Source organism: Adiantum capillus-veneris, chromosome 30 (genome assembly GCF_014529385.1).
Source record: "Adiantum capillus-veneris isolate H3 chromosome 30, ASM1452938v2, whole genome shotgun sequence".
Lineage (NCBI taxonomy): Eukaryota > Viridiplantae > Streptophyta > Polypodiopsida > Polypodiales > Pteridaceae > Adiantum > Adiantum capillus-veneris.
The window spans coordinates 19,689,068-19,701,626 of record NC_140960.1 but is presented as its reverse complement, the minus strand read 5'-3'; the positions used below and the strand labels follow the sequence as shown (position 1 = coordinate 19,701,626).

The 12,559-nt window shown below is 45.2% G+C and overlaps 1 protein-coding gene across 2 annotated transcripts in view; it reads left to right on the top strand.

Moving 5' to 3' along the window:
• Positions 1-3,011: 3,011 nt before the first annotated feature.
• Positions 3,012-12,559, top strand: part of LOC147417630 (glucosamine inositolphosphorylceramide transferase 1-like) — a 132,371-nt gene continuing 122,823 nt past the window's right edge. Inside the window, exon 1 of one of the 2 annotated variants that reach the window (XM_086507592.1) lies at positions 3,012-3,577. In XM_086507592.1, coding sequence (XP_086363718.1) covers positions 3,248-3,577 — 330 coding nt within the window. In that variant the 5' untranslated portion in view covers positions 3,012-3,247. The remainder of the gene's footprint in view (positions 3,578-12,559) is intronic. The other variant, XM_086507594.1, reaches the window with a different exon arrangement.

Here is a 12,559-nt window from a genome sequence, read left to right as displayed (position 1 = left end):
TGGATGAAACCTTAAGCTCACCATGGTGCTAGGGTTAGGGTTAGAGCAATAGAGATTAGATTTAGGGCTATGCCAAAGGCAAGAGCATAAAGAAAGTATAGACACAAAGGTAAAACTCAAAGTGCAATGGTTAATTAGAAAAAAGCCTCTCAAATAGGGTTGATGCCTTACAATCATTGGGCAGTGCTATCGCACTCTCTTGTTGTTGGGCCATCATTATTTCATCCTTCTTAGGTGGCTTTCCCATAGGAGCCACAAGTTGGTTTTACCCCAACAATCACCCCTTAAGCCAAACTTGGAGCTTTAACAAAGATTTCATGTGTTATGATGTGATAGTGCCTAGGTCTCTTGTTGGATATATCTACAAGGTTCTCGTGATACATCATGGCAGTTCTCACTAGATTAAACACTTCATGGTTCTCAATTGGATACATCGTAGCGCTTCTCAACGGATCCAATGACCATGGTTCAATTGTATTCAACACATAGGGTCTCATGGGATCCTAAGGCTCATACAAAATTTCATATCAAAGAAAATTCATATGAAGTGGGATCTTCCACTTCTCATATTCCATTCAGCATGTCATTTTCTTTTATATGTCGATGTTGACATTTGGTTTCTTGATATTTATTTTTCCATTTTGTTGAGTGTGCAGTCTTCATGGCCAATGGTGCATAGCATGCATACATTTCATGTTGTGTCTTGTGTGCATATGATGATAGGCGATCTTCTTCTTTGAAGGGTTGTAGGATACAAGCATGTTGAGCATATATAATATGTGATGCCAATATAGAGAGGTCTTAGATCATGGTCAATGCATGGCCAGTGTGTGCTCTCTTCAAATCTTTGGCATGTGAGTGCATAGTCGATTATGCTATTGTGCACATATATTACATATATATAATGTTCAAACTCAAGATAGTGCATGATTTGTACATAAATTGCCTGCCGACCGAGCACGTAGAGGAAACTAGACCTGAGAGCTTAAAGATCGCCAATAAGCCAAGGGGTCAAGCCAAAGATGGTGAGCTTGCATGGGCACACGATTTTTTTATTTTTATTTTTTGCTTAAAAGTGTGAGGCTTACTTGTGTGGGAACTGGACTCCTGGTTGTACTTGGGTTAGAATGTACAAGAGCAAAATAAAAATAAAAATCATGAGGATGATTTAAAAAAAAGAGGTAAAGCTTCGTAACATTAAAACATGACAATTGGGCGAGTAGCTGGCAGCTGACTACAACGGATGTGGCAATGGATGGTGGGACCGGGGCCGAGTAGCACGCAGAGGTCTGAGCTTGCTGGAAACCCACCATCTCCAGTTACTCTAAGTTCTGGACTCGCCACGTGAGTCATAACCTTCCCACCATCAGCTCGCAACCTCAATAGATGTTCGATGTCATCTGCAACCCATCCCAAGCAATGTTGCTAATCTCACAAGCTTGCATCGAGCTCGTTCTAAACAACTTTATCGCTGATCATCTTGCCGACGTCTTCATACATCCCCTCCATTGGCTGCTACATCCACCTCGGCTCCTCAACGGTGCTCCTTGCGTGCCCATAACTGCTAATCATATTCGTCAAGCCCCCACCTACTTCCCTTCGGGTCAACACTTGTTGTCGCGCCTCCATTGCCCTCCTCTTGCACCACTTATTGGAATCCGGTGTTTTACCCTAAGTGCCATTAGTGTGCGTTAGGCTATGGTGGATGAAGACTTAAGCTCAACATGGTGCTAGGGTTAGGGTTAGAGCAATAGAGATTAAGTTTAGGGCTACGCTAAAGCAAGAGCATAAAGAGATTATAGACACAATGGTAAAACTCAAAGTGCAATGATTCATTAGAAAAGAGCCTCTCAAATAGGGTTGATGCATTACAATCATTGGCTAGTGCTATTGCACCCTCTTTGTATTGGACCATGTCATTATTTCATCCTTCTTAGGTGGATTTCCCATAGGAGCCACAAGTGGGCTTACCCCACTAGTCGAGGCGGCAATGTAGCAAGAGTGGACGCCATGGAATCAGTTAGTAGGCGGCTGTTGAAGGAGTGAAAGGGATTTGAAGATGCTGAGAGAAGAAGTGTACGCCAAGGCTTTGGTAGGAAAAGGGGTGATCAAGAGGTTCGGTTAGGCAAAGATTAGTGGACTAGTGATGTACATGTAGGACGATCCTCAATGAGGGATTCAAGTGGATGGGGCTGCATTCTATCGTGAACCAGATCCTATGGGGAGAGAGAGCGATTGATGTAGAGGTTCTTCTCCATCGTTAGAAGACGTATTTGTTGTGCTCGACTCCAATGTTTTGAGTATGTAAAACTAGAGAGCGCAAGGGGGGGAGCAAGGCATATATTGGTGCCTGTCAGAGAGAAAGGGGGTCGAAGAAAGTGGAGATGAGAAATACAACATCTGATGAAGGTAGCAGCAACTCGAAGCTTGCCATTGCTACAACATGCTGACCTGTTACCAAGGCAATAGTGATAAGCAAGGTGGACTGAGAGTGTAGGAGCAGGCGCATGCCTTGTAGGCTGGCAGACCCTTTGTATAATGTGGATCGTTTATTATTGCCACACAATGAATGCTGACTATTGTGCTCCATTGCATAAAACGATGATTTGCTTGTCATCTCCATCTCGAGAAATGCCCATTCTTTTCTATTTAGCCAATCACAAAATTCCTCTATCACAAATCTTAGCAAAGTTATCAACAAAAAGGAGTGGCATTCAATAATCATGATCTAGCATGAGTGGCATTTAAGAAAAACACTCATCTATACTATTATAAAAGGGGGAGGGATCCCCCCGCCCCCCCCACGTGGCAGCAGCACGATGATCCGGCCTGTGTTCCCTGCTAATCCGGCGAGACAGGACTGAGTGAGCGAGAGAGAGGCGGGCGTAGCCACACTAGTTATCTCAACCTTTCCTTATTTTCTAAGGTAAAAATCCAAAATTAATTTTACTTAGCATAAAAAGGAAGGCAACACCATGAGGTGATCCGAAGATAGTTTCAGGATGGAAAATGCCTTTTTGCAAAGTTCCCTCGGCGCAGCCGTCTCCCTCTCTAAATTTCGGAGCAGGACGTGTCGATGCTCTCTCTCTCTCTCTCTCTCTCACACACACACACACACGCACGCACGCGCACACGCGCGCGCGCGCAGACTTTTTCTGTGGTCTGCGCCGCATGAATGTAAGTTCTGCGCTCTTTCAAGAGCTGAGAATTCGCTGGCAGCAAAACTGCAGCTTTGTTTGGAAAGATAATGGGAGAGAAGGGTGGTGAAGCTGGGGCCGGAAATGTTGTGGATATGAGTCTGAAATGCAGATGCAGGTGGAGGTGGGATCGAGCTCATGATAAATTGCATTCAAATGGGGGATGGGCATCTGGCGGCTGCCCTCGGCCCTTCATCATCTTCTTGGGTTTCTGTGTCATCTTGGGAACAATCGGCTTAGCCTTCTCTTGGCTCACTTTGTCGCCCTTCAGATCTCTCTACCTTGGCCCATTTTCAGGTTGCCAAACTGATAATGAAGGGTCCTGGGCTGTTGGCATGTATTTTGGTAGCAGTCCATTCTCGCTTCGACCCATTGAGCAGGTACAACGTTCATAACACTTCTTTCTTCTACTTGTTAGCGTGAGATGTGTTTGATAGCCTTCTGACAAAATCCAAGAACTCGTGATGAGAGTTCTGCATAAGTGTCTGTACGTTACCGGTTGCTTTTGATTCTTGAAAGCTCAAAGCTGCAAAGTAACACATTGTTCTTTATCTCATGAGAGGAATTGTTTTTGTTAAGATTGAAGAAGTGTTAAAGAACAAATGCATACATGTAACGTAGACGTTTACTATACACTATATGGTCAACCTTGGTTTGCATGTACCTAAGAATAACTGCCACCATATTGTGAATAGAATTATTTCAAAGACAAGGAAAGCCTTTAAAGTACAAGTTGTGAACAATTTGCTGTGTCTATAATAATTGGGTGAAGAATGAAATTGGCAGAAAAGCATGAAGGCGTATTTCTACAAATTTTGGATTCCTTTTGTTCATAGTTTACCCGTTATTTAAGATCTTTGATGAGAAAAACATGTGAAAAGTTCTAGAGCTGGGTTAGAGAGAGAGAGAGAGAGAGAGAGAGAGAGAGAGAGAGAGAGAGTATGACAAATGGAGGCCTATCGAAAGAAATTGGTTGACTCTATTCCCTGGTTGGCAATCTTTGACAAAGGAGTAGTGTGGCTCCGCTCTTGTGCAACATGCATCGCACCATATTCAACTCGCTAATTCAAAGTGCACTTCTTGAATAGTTAGAGCTAGACCAAAAGCCTCAAGGTAATGCTCTAATATTTGAGGAGTATTTGCAAGGTCCTTCTTCATCCACTTTGCATCAAAAGCCAGATAGTCCTTGAACTTGACAATATATCTACAGATCCTTCACTTTCCTTTCCTTTTGTGCTAGGACCTGGTCAAGTATAAGAATCTCCTCGGTTTCTTCTACCTCTGGTTGCTTGTCTGGCTACTGCCCTCTTGACACCACCTTTGAATCTCCTCGGTTTCTTCTCCCTCCGGTTGCTCGTCTGGCTACTGCCCTCTTGACACCACCTTTGAATCTCCTCGGTTTCTTCTACCTCTGGTTGCTCGTCGGGCTACTGCCCTTTGACACCACCTTTGAAAGGTCTCAATAATGAGGCCTCACATGAAAAGCATTGTGAATCTTCCAAGTATCTGGCAACTTTAGTCAAAAGGACACATCATTGATCTTTTTAGAAATTTGGAAGGGCCCATAGTATCTCATACTTAGATTCGGAAAAAGCCAGGCTTATACTGTCAAAGTCGACGCAATGGAAGCGTAGAGCAATGGGGAGAATACATGAGGTTTTTGCTATTCATCAGCATCAACATTCAGTATTCAGCATTTGTGCAAAGTCTAAAGTAAGTAATTGCTCTGGCAACAGAGCAAGGCCCTCGAGGGTGGTTGGGACTCGATATTTCTCTCTCTCTCTCTCTCTCTCTCTCTATATATATATATATATATATATATATATCTCAGTTCAGTTCACTCAATCGAAGTAAAGTAACCTTGTGTTTGTGCGAAGTAGTAGATCTGAGCTAAAATTCTCAAACCCTTTTGCTACACCTGACACGGAACGGTGGAGTTTCGTCTCCAAATGCATTGGCCCCAAAGATTGGCGCCCCTTCCAATATTTCTTCATTATTGCTTCGCAAAGGTACAACTACGCGAGAATCAAGCTCTGCTAAGTGACTGGGCATGCACGGTCTACGAATAGACTCATAAAAGTGCCAGATCACTGTTAATCTAGACTTGACTGAACTGACTGAATCCTGCTGTGGTGTAGCTTGTCCACGGACACATAGGGTTTGGATGTGTCATGTGACATCCCCTCCTTTTCAAAGTGAGGTACTGGAACCGAACTGTATGGCGTCGAGGGAGATCGCCAACAGCCTCCGGGATCCTGGAAGGGCTCTTCGTCGCGGTACTTGAACTTCATAAAGGTCTGCAACGCCTGCTTCTTTGGGCCGCGCCGAAAGCGACTCAAAGTCTTCAGTGGCTCCTTTGATGCTTCAACTTCGTCTAGAGTCCTGCTTCTTTCGTCTTCAAGAATCTCCATGGCTGAAAATTCTTGAAACCATCTCCAACACAAAACCATGAACATACTTATTCCATGTAAAGTGAAGGAAAAAAATCTTGTCTTCTCTAAAGACCGTGTATGCAATGTAGATGAACATAGAGACGGAGGGACAACGCGTGCATCAAACACATGCAAACAATGCGGTCGAATCTTTTCTGTTTGATCGAAAACAATCAACTGTGGCAAATCACAACGGAAATGCCCATGCTTGGTGCTCATACTATCATGTGCTCTTTCGGAAACTGTGTCATGCCAAGGAAGAGACATGGAATGTGACTTCCTGACATACAAACTTTTCAACTTTTCATGAACAATCCGCATAATTCGTGCTCATCCATGAGAGAAACGTGCTCAACATACAGTATGTCATACCTAGTAAAAGGGATCACATAACGATGCTGACTAAAATACAGGAAACCTTCACGAATGAAACACTCGAACAATGCGTGCGTATCAATCATGCGAACACATAATACTTCTTGTGATGGTTCTTTGGACCAAGGCTTGAAAGCCAAGATCTGTTCGTCCTGAATGATCGAACCGTCCTGACTGCTCGAATCTACAACGAGGTTAGCTTCGCTAGAAAAAAGCATCCACTAACACATCACCCTTGTGAACAATCACATCTTCTTCATGCAACTCATCATGCTTGTGAGAAATCACATCTTGATCATGCAAATCATCATGCTTGTCATTGTCATCCAAATCATTATGCAAATCATTGGCATCCAAATCATCATGCTTATCATTGTGCTTCAAATCATCATGCAAATCATTATCATTGAATTCATCATGCTTCTCATCATGCAAGTCATTGTCAATCAAATCATCATCATGCTTCACACAATCATGCAAATCCTGTGTGTCATGCTGTGGAGAAGAAGAGACTGAGAGACGCTCCGTCTCCTGAATCTCTTGCATCTGTGTCGGCACGGGATACAAGAGTCGCAAGAACTCTTGCATGTGTCGGTCGCGCCGTTCTTGGCTTGCCTTTCTTTCGGCTTCTCTTTCTGCTTTTTCTTCTGTGTGTTTGCGTTTCATTTCTGCGATTCTTTCCTTAAACATCTGCTTTAACTCCTCCATAGGAGTTAGTGCAATCTTTGTCGTAGATGGGGAAGGGTCGGAAAAACCTCCTGGTGGGGAAAATTCTTCTTCGCCTCTCTCATGCTCATCACCTCCAAGCGAAGTATCCATTACGCTTCGAGTGATGATCATTCTGAAGTCGTGGGTTCTTGTGGGTTCTTAAGTTCACGAGGAACTTGGGTTCTTGGGGGTCTTGGGTTCGTAAGTTCACGAGGAACTTGGGTTCTTGAGGGTCTTGAGGTTTTCTTTCGCTCGCAAAGCGTTAGAGAAGGTTCTTCTCTTCACTCGAGTTCTACCCTTTCCTGCGGGCGCACCCCTTGGCAGCCTTGCGCTCACACCAAGGTTGCTTTTTCCCACCTGACGTCGATTGGCCGGCCGCTTAGTGCACGGTCCGCTCTCAATGAGTGAAAAGTGACACAAGGGGAGGTTGGACAAGCCTTTCTTTTCTTGGGATTCCTGTCACTCTTCAACAAAAAACGATTAGGAATTGCCACGCCCAAGTAAACTTGGGTTCGTGCGATCACAAGAAGCAAAAAAAATTCTTGTGGTTCTTTCCTTGAGTAATGCAGAACACTTCCAAAGCTCTGATACCAATGTTAGGTGTAGCGGAATGAATGTTGTATTTTCTCAAGATTAGTGATCTTTATTGCTCAAGGTTCCTTTTAGTTCTTAGGGAAAGAGAGAGCTTTCCGTCTTGTAGAGTGCTGTGGTCAGGAACAAAGTGAGTGGATATCGTGCGTGCAAGTGAATGAGACTGAGAGAAGGAGAGAGAAGAGATACGACACCCGAGAGGTTGTAAAACCCTCCTCCGAAGGCCCCACTCTCGTCGGCGAGAGTGGTCTAACTTGATTGCACAAAGGTGTACAATGCGAATGCAATGGACTGATGCAATGGGACTATGCCGACGACGACGGCGGTAATGACGACGGCGACTTGATGGCTGAAATCTGAGATCCTTTATCTGCTAATTTTAGGGACTGTTTGGTGGCTGAAATTCTCTGTTTTTTGCTGCGTTTTTATGGCTGAAAATGGGGGGACATCTGCAACCAACTTGGGGTGGTCCTTCTACTGCGTCGTAGTGCCAGAAATGCTGTGGATCTGATGCGCTAAGGGCTGAAAGTTAAAAACGCTGATGCTGTCTTTCTCATGCCAAAAACGCTAGGCAGTTTGGGGTCAGAAAACAAAAAACGTTGGGCTTTGTAGCTGAGATCGTGGTGTTAGTAATTTGCTGCAAAAACGCTAAGGGCTGAAGTGATTCTGTTGCGGGAAACACAAAGGATGGGGCTGATCTGCAAGAATCTGCTAACGCTAGGGCACTGTGGTTGATGGCGATGACTGCAAGAGAGGAAAACGCTAGGGCTGCTGAGTTGATGCAAAAACGCAAAGGGGAGAAGATGCAAAAACGCCAGAAATGGTATGAGGGGGTACTGCTGAGAAGTTGCCTGTTGAGCGGGAAGCTCCTGCTGCCTCTTTTGCCAGAAAGTGCTAACTTGGGTTTCCTTATATATTAACTTAGGAAAATTGCCCTACCTACTTTTGTTGGAAAGTCACTTAAAAATAATAAGTGAAAATAACCAATAAATAGGAAAATAGGCTAAATGCACTGGAAAATTCCCCTAACTGATGCTAATGGATTCTGATGGGAATTTCGATGATCATGCTGTGTGCAACCGGAGGATATGCATCTATGCTAAGTGACTGGGCATGCACGGTCTACGAATAGACTCATAAAAGTGCCAGATCACTGTTAATCTAGACTTGACTGAACTGACTGAATCCTGCTGTGGTGTAGCTTGTCCACGGACACATAGGGTTTGGATGTGTCATGTGACATCCCCTCCTTTTCAAAGTGAGGTACTGGAACCGAACTGTATGGCGTCGAGGGAGATCGCCAACAGCCTCCGGGATCCTGGAAGGGCTCTTTGTCGCGGTACTTGAACTTCATAAAGGTCTGCAACGCCTGCTTCTTTGGGCCGCGCCGAAAGCGACTCAAAGTCTTCAGTGGCTCCTTTGATGCTTCAACTTCGTCTAGAGTCCTGCTTCTTTCGTCTTCAAGAATCTCCATGGCTGAAAATTCTTGAAACCATCTCCAACACAAAACCATGAACATACTTATTCCATGTAAAGTGAAGGAAAAAAATCTTGTCTTCTCTAAAGACCGTGTATGCAATGTAGATGAACATAGAGACGGAGGGACAACGTGTGCATCAAACACATGCAAACAATGCGGTCGAATCTTTTCTGTTTGATCGAAAACAATCAACTGTGGCAAATCACAACGGAAATGCCCATGCTTGGTGCTCATACTATCATGTGCTCTTTCGGAAACTGTGTCATGCCAAGGAAGAGACATGGAATGTGACTTCCTGACATACAAACTTTTCAACTTTTCATGAACAATCCGCATAATTCGTGCTCATCCATGAGAGAAACGTGCTCAACATACAGTATGTCATACCTAGTAAAAGGGATCACATAACGATGCTGACTAAAATACAGGAAACCTTCACGAATGAAACACTCGAACAATGCGTGCGTATCAATCATGCGAACACATAATACTTCTTGTGATGGTTCTTTGGACCAAGGCTTGAAAGCCAAGATCTGTTCGTCCTGAATGATCGAATCGTCCTGACTGCTCGAATCTACAACGAGGTTAGCTTCGCTAGAAAAAAGCATCCACTAATACATCACCCTTGTGAACAATCACATCTTCTTCATGCAACTCATCATGCTTGTGAGAAATCACATCTTGATCATGCAAATCATCATGCTTGTCATTGTCATCCAAATCATTATGCAAATCATTGGCATCCAAATCATCATGCTTATCATTGTGCTTCAAATCATCATGCAAATCATTATCATTGAATTCATCATGCTTCTCATCATGCAAGTCATTGTCAATCAAATCATCATCATGCTTCACACAATCATGCAAATCCTGTGTGTCATGCTGTGGAGAAGAAGAGACTGAGAGACGCTCCGTCTCCTGAATCTCTTGCATCTGTGTCGGCACGGGATACAAGAGTCGCAAGAACTCTTGCATGTGTCGGTCGCGCCGTTCTTGGCTTGCCTTTCTTTCGGCTTCTCTTTCTGCTTTTTCTTCTGCGTGTTTGCGTTTCATTTCTGCGATTCTTTCCTTAAACATCTGCTTTAACTCCTCCATAGGAGTTAGTGCAATCTTTGTCGTAGATGGGGAAGGGTCGGAAAAACCTCCTGGTGGGGAAAATTCTTCTTCGCCTCTCTCATGCTCATCACCTCCAAGCGAAGTATCCATTACGCTTCGAGTGATGATCATTCTGAAGTCGTGGGTTCTTGTGGGTTCTTAAGTTCACGAGGAACTTGGGTTCTTGGGGGTCTTGGGTTCGTAAGTTCACGAGGAACTTGGGTTCTTGAGGGTCTTGAGGTTTTCTTTTGCTCGCAAAGCGTTAGAGAAGGTTCTTCTCTTCACCCGAGTTCTACCCTTTCCTGCGGGCGCACCCCTTGGCGGCCTTGCGCTCACACCAAGGTTGCTTTTTCCCACCTCATGTCGATTGGCCGGCAGCTTAGTGCACGGTCCGCTCTCAATGAGTGAAAAGAGACACAAGGGGAGGTTGGACAAGCCCTTCTTTCTTGGGATTCCTGTCACTCTTCAACAAAAAACGATTAGGAATCGCCACGCCCAAGTAAACTTGGGTTCATGCGATCACAACAAGCAAAAAAAATTCTTGTGGTTCTTGTGGTTCTTTCCTTGAGTAATGCAGAACACTTCCAAAGCTCTGATACCAATGTTAGGTGCAGTGGAATGAATGTTGTATTTTCTCAAGATTAGTGATCTTTATTGTTCAAGGTTCCTTTTAGTTCTTAGGGAAAGAGAGAGCTTTCCGTCTTGTAGAGTGCTGTGGTCACGAACAAAGTGAGTGGATATCGTGCGTGCAAGTGAATGAGACCGAGAGAAGGAGAGAGAAGAGATACGACACCCGAGAGGTTGTAAAACCCTCCTCCGAAGGCCCCACTCTCGTCGGCGAGAGTGGTCTAACTTGATTGCACAAAGGTGTACAATGCGAATGCAATGGACTGATGCAATGGGACTATGCCGTCGACGACGACGGTGATGACGACGGCGACTTGATGGTTACAATCTGAGATCCTTTATCTGCTAATTTTAGGGACTGTTTGGTGGCTGAAATTCTCTGTTTTTGGCTGCGTTTTTATGGCTGAAAATGGGGGGACATTTGCAACCAACTTGGGGTGGTCCTTCTACTGCGTCGTAGTGCCAGAAATGCTGTGCTGAAAGTTAAAAACGCTGATGCTGTCTTTCTCATGCCAAAAACGCCAGGCTGTTTGGGGTCAGAAAACCAAAAACGCTGGGCTTTGTAGCTGAGATCGTGGCGTTAGTAATTTGCTGCAAAAACGCTAAGGGCTGAATTGATTTTGTCGCGGGAAACATAGAGGATGGAGCTGATTGGCAAGAATCTGCTAACGCGAGGGCACTATGGTTGATGGCGATGACTGCAAGAGAGGAAAACGCCAAGGCTGGTGAGTTATGCAAAAACGCCAGAGATGGTCTGAGGGGGTACTGCTGAGAAGTTGCCTGTTGAGCGGGAAGCTCCTGCTACCTCTTCTGCCAGAAAGTGCTAACTTGGTTTTGCTTATATATTAACTTAGCAAAATTGCCCTACCTACTTTTGTTGGAAAGTCACTTAAAAATAATAAGTGAAAATAACCAATAAATAGGAAAATAGGCTAAATGCACTGGAGAATTCCCCTAACTGATGCTAATGGATTCTGATGGGAATTCCGATGATCATGCTGTGTGCAACCGGAGGATATGCATCTATGCTAAGTGACTGGGCATGCACGGTCTACGAATAGACTCACAGAAGTGCCAGATCATTGCTAATCTAGACGTGACTGAACTGACTTAACCCTGCTGCGGTGTAGCTTGTCCATGGACACATAGGGTTGGGATGTGTCACGTGACACTCCTCTGGTTGGGCATGCCACGTCACCAACCTGTGACACCAAGCAATAGACAAACTCACGCAAAGCTGATCGCCATAGATGTACGAATAGATTCGGTTCTTGTACTGATTGTTGTACCGATTTTTGTGATTTACATTAGCTGCTTTTTGGCACCAGATTTTGGATGTGTGTGCTTTTCATGTGAGATGGGTTTGGAGAGGCCAGGGGCGTTTAAATATGTATAGAGGGTACTCTCTCTCCAACATCCTACTTTGCGGAGGAGCAGAGCAGAGCCCCAGAGTTGTAATTTGTTGAAGCAATATAAAGAAATGTGACGCCCCAGAATCTGGGCGCGTCGGGGAGGGGACGTTTTGGGCCCGGCTCGGACGGGACCGGCTCGGGTCGAGGTGTTGCTTCAAGGGGTCCTGTCGCGGACGGCACCGGCTCAGGAGGGCCCGGCTCGGACGGGACCGGCTCGGGCGTGGTTGCGTTCCATGGGTCGACGGCCGTTTGCGTTTCGCGGGTCTTGCGTTTCGGGTCCCTAGCCCCACGTAGCCTCAGGCTCCGCCGCACTGACGGAGGGTCATAGCGTGCCCCCGGGGAACCTTGCGTGGAGTCCCCACGGTGCGCGAGTGCGTGGAGTGAGGCTAGCGTGTCTAGGTGGGGGGTCCCCTCCCGTGGCCGTTCTCGGGAGGCTCATACCCCTTATATACACCCCCGGTTGAAGAGAGTTCGACGACCTCGTCGAACGTGGGGAAAAGAGTGCTTGGCTATGCATGAGGCCAAAGGGACTAAGGGGTGCATATAAGTGCAAAGTGAGCAAAAACTGTTCCCAAATGCAAGTAAGTAGGCATGCTTTGTTTTTGTACTTTTTGAATAAAGTGAGTGTGTGTATTTTTG